Genomic DNA, 8,548 nt, shown 5'->3' on the forward strand with positions numbered 1-8,548 from the left:
AGCTACACTCTCATCTGTGGCATAAAGACTGGAAACAGTGGGAAAGAGCTCATCTGACTCTGTCCAGGAGTAACAAAATCCCCCTACTGGCACCTCTAAAGTTCACTAATTAACACATTAATTATGTGTGGTGTGATATGTACAAAAACCAAAGTAAATAAGCATTTTCCCAAAATGTCAAACCATTCCTTTAAGGGCTGTGTGTTTTTATTCGTGTGATGTCAAGGCAATCTGAACTTGTGGTATAGTATGTACATTTGACAAAAGAATGAATTCTTTCATCTTTTCTGGAATAATTTGATAAAAAGAAAAACCTGGTGTGCACGCAGAATGATAAATACCGAGGAACTGCTGATGGATCACAGCCAATAAAGAATAAAGCAAAGAGTCATAAAACTCTCACAGCTCTGCTTTTCCTTACATAGGAAGCGAGAGAGGCTAGATATCGACGGTAAGCTCTGATGCTGCCTTCATGCAGCTGCTCTGTAGGAGAATTATTTATCTCTTGCTCTATTCCTGTGAGGTTGCTGTTGACAGTGTCTCATCTCACTGTCTTAGTAACACTGGCTTCCATTACGGCCAGGAATTGGAACATGCTGTCTTTGTGGGAGGTTCACCAGTTGCACTATATTTAAAAGCTTTCAAAGTAGAAGTAATACTGAGTCAAAGAAAGAAAACATTTATTGTTTATGAATGTGGTGTCACACAGGTCCTGTCAGAAAAGAACAGGGAGGTGAGGTCTTGGTTTGAGGTCTCTGAAGTAATCCTGCCTCCCCTCTTCTCTTTCAACAGGCAGCTGGACTTTGGACTAGTTCCCATCAAGAAAAATCAGCACATTCGTGTAAAAGCGATACATTGCAATTGCCAAAGACAGTCTAACATTCCACATGACAACTAGGTTTTACATTTGTGATGCCCACTGTAGTTCATATTGTTATAAAAATTTACAGAATAACATTTTTGTGTCTCAGTGCAAAAGATATATTCTAAAAGAATTTCAGAAAAGCCGTGCCCTTGATAAATGTCCCCACCCCCCATGTCTCCCCCTGACCTGTGCCCCAACAGTAAAATAACTGGCCTGTTTACAAGACCACCAATAAATAACCAACAGAAGCAGTTTTACAGTCACCGTCATATAGCAGCAGTTTCAGCTCTGACTTCAAATACATATTCACAAACAACAGTGGGTCACTGTACAACCACAATTCATCAGAACAACTTTAACTATAGATAATAATAATTACAGTTGTATTGATAGTAATTACCATGACAATAACAACAGAAAAAAGAACTCCAATGTTTCACATCTGCATTAAAGTATTTACATTGCTTTTTCAAGTTCTGTGGCTTAATTTCCCGTGTGTGAATTTCCCAAGTAAAAGAAGGCAATGAAGTGTCTCTAAGGTAAAAGGCTGGGAGTTTATCAGCTGGTACAGATGCTGTTGATGGAGATGATGGCGGGGTCCACCAGGCCCAGCTCCTCATGCTCATTCACGCACAGCTGATAGCCACAGCCTCGCCTACGCTTCAGTGGGGTCACCTTCGCATCAGGCTTGGCGCGAGGTGGCAGGAGGAAGCCCACGCTCCCCGCGATCAGCATGTGCCAGATGCTGTGGATGTAGAAGTAGTTCTCCTCCGTTTCAACGAAGGCGTAGAGGGCCACGGCAGACGTGGCGATCATGGTGCCAGGGAAGAGGAAAAACACCCAGCGCTTCCAGGTGGGTGGGTAGCAACGCCGCCGACGGATGGTGCGCACCGTCTGAGAGTCCAACAGACAGATAACACAATGTTTTTCAACCTCAGCACCACCACATTTATAAAAGCAAACTGCTGTTAAAAATGTATTTCATAGTTTATTTCGCAACGCTTAGTTTTTTCAGTACATTCCTGAAATGGAATGAATATCTAGCTATTCTTTTTCAGGAGATTTCCTGGAAATGTCTGTTTAATTATAGGGTTGTAGGTAAGGTAACATGTTAAATGGCAACACTTGATGAATACCCCGTAATTTATTTGAGCTAGGAAATGGCGGTTTCATAAAAAATAGAAGAGTGAAGTTGGGAAGCTCTTAATTCCTAGATAATTTTCCAGGAAAGAACTGCACAATGCCAATAACTTGAAATACTGAGATCCGTTTGCAAACCTGAGTAAATACTTATTTAATTTAGTCCCATATTTTTCTAATTACTTGTAATTTACAACCAAACAGAACCAGAAAAACATTTATTTTTTGATTTTTGTTCATTTGACATGTTCACTACTGAGTAAAGCTGGAATTATGCTTCTCCAGGCTGCATGTAACCAAACATAAAAAGGTGTCTTATGGACATGTTCGTGTGTGTGTTTCTTTTATACTTGGTACGAATTTGGGGTATAATGTGCAGGTCCACTAGGAAGCAGTGTCACGTTTAGCGAACCACAATGTAAAGAAAACCCGGTGCAGGTCAACGCTACGTGTTGTTTAGACGTGGGAGGTGTGCACATTGGCTCTTCTACGAGCCTCTGCCTGTATCTCTACAGAAGCATAATTACAGTTTGAAAAACTGTCTTGGCTACTCTAGAAATTGAAAATAAAATGTGCCAATTTTACCACTTTCATATCATTTCAATTTTTCCCGTAATTAGTCTCAAATTAAATAATCCTTTCCAAGAAACTTACTTGTTATATAACAGTTATATATCAAATTATATTTCTAGAAAATTATTTGGAAACCAAGGGACCCATAAAATAAAGCATTTTATGGTGTAGTTTCTTTTATGTGAAACAAGATATTAGAGTGGGAGATCACACAGCGAGCAGTCATTCAAAAATGGAGACCAATGGGATTCCAGTGAGGTAGCAGCAGGGAGTTCACTTTGACTGGACGAACAGAGGGATGGGGCTCTTCATAAATCTCAACTGGTTTTAATGTCTGAAATGGGTTTTCGTGCCTACTGCTGCAGCATAAAGCCCATCACGATGATCATAATCGGCTGAGAGATGTTTTAAATTGGTCATCGGTGACTGGCCAGTCACCATTTTAGCCATGTTGTTACTTATGCTCATATTCTGTTTGGCACTAACTGGACCTGATGCTTTTATCCGTTTAAACCAGATAGTACGCTCATTCTTTCTGTAAGTGGCCACAATTGCTGAAAGTGTGGCACAGAGAGAGTTGAACATTTAATTTCTTTCTACACAGTGTTCAGAGAGTGCTTCATTATTGTATTCAGTCTCTACTGTCATTGCTTCATAAACAGTGATTGTTTGCATTCTATTTTTTTCCCAAAACATTACAATAAAGACTCCCTACACTGTCAAGGGAAATTTAAACTCTTCATGAATGACAAAAATAATTACATGTTTTCTCGCAGGAAAATGGTTCTGATTGAATTATCATGCTGTATGCATTTTCGGTTAAAGACTAACAACCTATGTGAAGTTACAAAGTTACAAAAACACGGAATGTGTTTTTAGTGTCCCAATTCCTTTTGAACTGCACATTTTTCTAGGTAAGACAAACCGTTTCAGACCAGGACGGACTTTCCATGCATATGTCAGGGACCTCATTTAGTTTGGAGAGTTAGGGATATTTAGCACTGACAAATTTGAGCTTCGCCCCTTCTTCCATGACAGCCCGGCAAAGCAGCAGATGCTCTGTGCCCTCCACTTGACTGATCTAATTCAGTTGTGTCTGGGAACATTCAGAATGCCAGGCTTTGCAGAAACATGACAAGTTGAAATGAAAGGGCTCTTGTAGAAAATGCGCCGCACTCAAACTCAGAGGTGCAGGAGAGAATGCTGAAACGTAGACATACGCTATGGAACAGCTGATAAATTATGAAGTGTCAAGTAATCAAACCATGAGCCCAGGTTTAACTTAGAAAAAATGCAACATTATTATGAGATCCTAGTGATTTTTTGGAAAAGCTGCTGTGCGGAGTTTACTATTGCGACCGGGCGGTGTGTGGCTCATCGCCATAAGAAGATCAGAGATTGTCTCTCTGTTTCAGTAATTTTGACACTGCACAAAACCTGTGTATACTTCCATTCTACAGTTATTATGCCAGACCTTGCATTTTATATTTGCCTAATAACATATGTCAACAAGCCATCCATAATTAAATTAAAAATGCGCCAAAGCCTAAAGAAAACCAGCCAAATAGTGCAAGCTTGTGGCTTTATGTAAATCTCCGAAGACCCTCACATTTGAATGATACAGTAGTGCCGTGCATGAACTCTGAAGCGCTGTTGTTGATCTCAGAAAAAAAGAATCTCGTCTATGGTAATATATACTGTCTCCTACCCTTGGTGCTAAAGCTGGAGGGTTTACATGGTGGAATTAAACAGTACTTCATCTTCCACAGTTTGTGTAGGATCCTCCAGCTCACACACAGATAACTCTCATAGCTACAACTCCCACACTATATTCAATGCAAAGCTTTCTCCAAGGAAGCCACAAACCTTGTTTTCAAACTCATGTCAGAGGTTTGGTGTTAAAGGTTTTTTTTTTTTTTTTCAAGAACCTTGCCTGAAAGACTATTATTTTTTATCTTCTCAGTTCAGGGAGCACATTATGACTCGAAGAAGAGTCAGTGAAAGTACAAGCTGACTTATAATGGAACTACAATCCATGACTAATACCCACAGGCTGAAAAACTTTTAAAGCCCCTTCGACGCTAATGTAAAATAGCTTCATTGGTCAGAAACCCACAGTTTTTAGCCATGCACATGTTCCAGTCCTGTGTTAGCTTAAATGATGGATTAAGTCCTTTTACACATGCTGGCATGAGGAACAATAGTGGGACAGTGCTGACATGTTTCATCTGCATGTTTGAACAAGCTTGTCCATTAATGTCAAACACACGTTATGTATTAAAATAATAATATTTTATCCGGTGTAAAAAAAATATCCCTAGTAGAGCAGTTGTAGATCTTTACAGACTGTATGTACATGTAGAAATATTTCTGGGAGGAAAAAAATGTTTTTATTAGATCTGTAATACAGGATTCAGAATCTAAAATTGTTATAATTCTGTCATACAAGAATGTGATTCAATTTCTTAATATTCCCTATATTACCATAAACAGTTTTAATTTGACAGTTTTTTCTAATGTGTAGTGGCCTACTGGAATTCTTTTGCACAAATAATTGCACAATTACATACATTTTAAAGTACGGTAATGTACATGTTGTTAATGGCTTTGTAAATTCATCCCTCTAATTTCCCTAATTTATTGTTTTATTTGCATTTATTTCAATAAAATAGTTCTTTATCTGTTTCCTTACCCTTAGCCTTAGCCTATCCGTTAGCCTAAACAAAATGCTAACAGATGCAAGTAAACTCATTATGAAATGACTCTGTTTTTAGCTTTAGACTGCTGTTCTACTGTGCAGCAAAGATAAGAATTTCCCTTACCCACGCCACAGCCATGATGCCCAGGGCAAACAGGCTGGGTCCCAGTAGGTTCCACAGACCATGACGGTCCAGCTGCAAAGCCATGGACAGGGACATCGCCCCCAGCAGATACAGCACCTTGACAAAAACCACATGGATCAATAACAGCCCTCCACAAACACTGACAACAATACCACTTCCCCAGGGAATAAGAGGAATGTTTGTGTGGTAAATTGTAATCTTCTACCCACACATTAGAGAAATGGTTAGTTACATTGCAAATCTTTAGTAGTGATTGGTGGTTACTAAATCACCAGGAGATGATTGTTGATGAGTGTTGCTGCAAAAGAAAGGCTGAATATACCATATACTGGCAGGAAAAAAAGAAAGAAATGCCTTACTGAAAAAACGTGTCGGGCTGTGGGTGCAAATCAGTTAAGTATGGTTAAGAAGAATCAATAGTACATTAAAGCAGAATATAATTATCTTGTCTGTACTTATTGGGTACCAGTCACTATGGCAGCGCACTAAAATCTAGTTTGAAATTACTTGACAGTTTATTGTTGGCTTTGTTATGTCACCTAGCCAACTATCTTATTTGGTTAACTATATATATCATTACGGCTGGAGCTATTTTATGTTTTTGTTATTGTCAATAAATCCCAAGAAAAAAACCAACAGCAACCAAGGATTGATTCCTGAACAGGCCTACCGTGCAAAGGCGCAGTGGCCTGAGGGGTCAGAGAGCTGCAAAACAACCATACACATCACCATAAACACAAAATAATCACAAAAACGACTACAAAAAGAGGCACAAAATGACCTGAAAGGCACAAATCGACATCAATGATGCGAAATGTTTGCAGTCAAAAGAGATGCGAAAAAATCGCAAAGAAACACGATACAAACTGATCTTTCAGTCGGATGATCTTTTTTTGGGGGGGGGTCTTTTACATGTCTGTGCTCAGGGGCCCATTGTCTCATAATCCATCATCCATCAATCGTGACACTGTCATGAACATGCACACTGTAGTTTATTTTGACTCAATCCTACATACAGTATCCTGGTGCAGTAACTATGCACTGGCGCACCAAGTGTGTATTAATCCACAACTGAAAATATTCCCCAGCAAATGCATTAGTTACTCCTGCTTTAGTAATACGAAACTACAGTGCCCAGTTACTTTAGGAGATTATCCTTTTTTAGATGAAACAATATAGATTTAGATTTAGATTTACATCTTCTGTAGGAATAAATGGTCTTGAGGCTGAGCACCACAGACAGGGCAGTAAAGTAAGAGAGTACTGAGAGACAGTTAACGCATTTTTATTCGATCTTTTCGTGGGATTTGGGGATAATGAGAAAAATATAAAGTAATGCAGCCTTATCCTCTAATGTTAACAGCCACTACATTAGCTGGCTTTCACAATTAGCATGAAAATCTGTGTTAAAAAGGGTAATGGTAAAAGCCTGTCATTATGTAAACAGGCCATCAGTTTAATACATCAATGGGGAAATAACCAGTACAAAAAGAACTGACTTCAGCTGAAATCAAAATTAGTATTTACAATGGAAACAAAACGCTAACAATAGAGACCCATGCTACAAATAATACCAGTTTGAATGGAAAAAAATCAATAAGCTGTGCTACACATGCCTTGGGAGAACCTAAGCCTGACTACGATGCCTGGGGTCTACATTCTTCTGTTTGGTAGGGGACCTGAGGAGAAATTGGGGATTTTTGATCAGAAAGGGATGACCCACCTACAGAAGAAGTTGGCAGACACCAAGGTGGAGAGGAGCAGTGTGGTGCAGCCTGAGGACTCTGTGCAGCAGCAGTCATCAGTCATAATGCACCGCTGAATCATACAATGGCACCCAAGCATACTTGTATACATGTATGCGGGCATGAATGCATGGACGCTCACAGGCATGAGTTTTGCTACAATGAATCATTATCCGTCATTGTGATGGACGAGCTTGCAGGAATTGTGGTTGGAGGTCTATTTTTACCTGCCACATATATTTCCATGCTTACAAATATACAGTAAAACAGACTTGTATTGTATTTATGCAACGCACCCAGCATCAGTGCCACAAAAAACCCGCTTACAAGGGCCATGCTGAACAAACGTGTTAAAAGTCACTGAAAATGTTAAACAGTTTGAGCATGGAGCCTTCATTCTTGTCCTTCGGGAACAGTAAGTGGTGAAGAGCGTCTAAGCACAAATATCTGCTCACTAGCTTTTCAGTTGCTTTCAAACAAATCATATGGTCATTTGCTGAATATAAGACCTTTGCGCTTCACCATATAAAAACACTGATTCATTAATGTTAAAACCTTATGTGTTTCTGGATTATCACCTGCGCTTTCACAGCTCTTTGCTCTAATTATGTAGGTCTCTGCACTCTGCTGATCTACTCCTGTGCTTGTCTGCCTCGAAGGCTGCTCCAAACTACAATTGTTTACTCAGTTTTATGCAGCATCAAGGTTGTGTAATTGTGTTACACTATGCCTAATTTGAATAACAATGTTGTGTCACCAGCAATTGTTTTCAAACTCTCAGAATTATACATTTTGAAAATACTCATTAATGCTGTAGCAAATTTTGAAACTAGTAATTCATTAATGGAATATCTTTATACAAGAGATACAAATAACATTAATTATATTTCATGGAGTTAAAAAGGTAATTCTGGAATTTTATTGCAACTTAAAGCCGGATTTTAATCACTTTATTTGGAGTTAAAACCAAAGGTGACCACACCTGAAATGTCTTTTGCACTCCCGTAGTATGAGTTCGGCTTTAGACGTTTGATGGGCAAGAAACACAAGAAGCCAGATGATCATACAGGTTTTAAAATCCCCCAGGAAAATCAACCTTATTACGTACTTGCCGTGGTCATGCACGCGCACAGGTTTTCTGTGCAACACACATTTCAGGTTTGCTCACTTTCGGTTTCAGCTGCAAATAAAGTGGTTAAGATGACCTGGGCTGTATTTTCTGATCGTCCGAACGCTCACGTTTCTTATTCTGTTGTACCCAGATTTCAGCAATGACTTTGGTGAGAACAATGTTATCATAACCATTTGGTAAAAGAGAGACAAAACTATGAAGATGAGACACAAGCCCCTCAATACCAGCCCCCCTACTTCCAGCCCCCTTG

The 8,548-nt window shown here is 39.3% G+C and overlaps 1 protein-coding gene across 1 annotated transcript in view; it reads right to left on the reverse strand.

Annotated features, from left to right (window-relative positions):
- Positions 1-718: 718 nt before the first annotated feature.
- The window catches only part of tmem8b (transmembrane protein 8B), a 39,094-nt gene continuing 31,264 nt past the window's right edge, over positions 719-8,548 (reverse strand). Inside the window, exons 12-13 of the mRNA XM_040155760.1 lie at positions 5,401-5,517; positions 719-1,759 (exon numbers count right to left, since the gene is read on the reverse strand). Of these exons, the coding sequence (XP_040011694.1) occupies positions 1,424-1,759; positions 5,401-5,517 (453 nt within the window). The 3' untranslated portion in view covers positions 719-1,423. The remainder of the gene's footprint in view (positions 1,760-5,400; positions 5,518-8,548) is intronic.

Source organism: Xiphias gladius, chromosome 19, assembly GCF_016859285.1.
Source record: "Xiphias gladius isolate SHS-SW01 ecotype Sanya breed wild chromosome 19, ASM1685928v1, whole genome shotgun sequence".
Lineage (NCBI taxonomy): Eukaryota > Metazoa > Chordata > Actinopteri > Istiophoriformes > Xiphiidae > Xiphias > Xiphias gladius.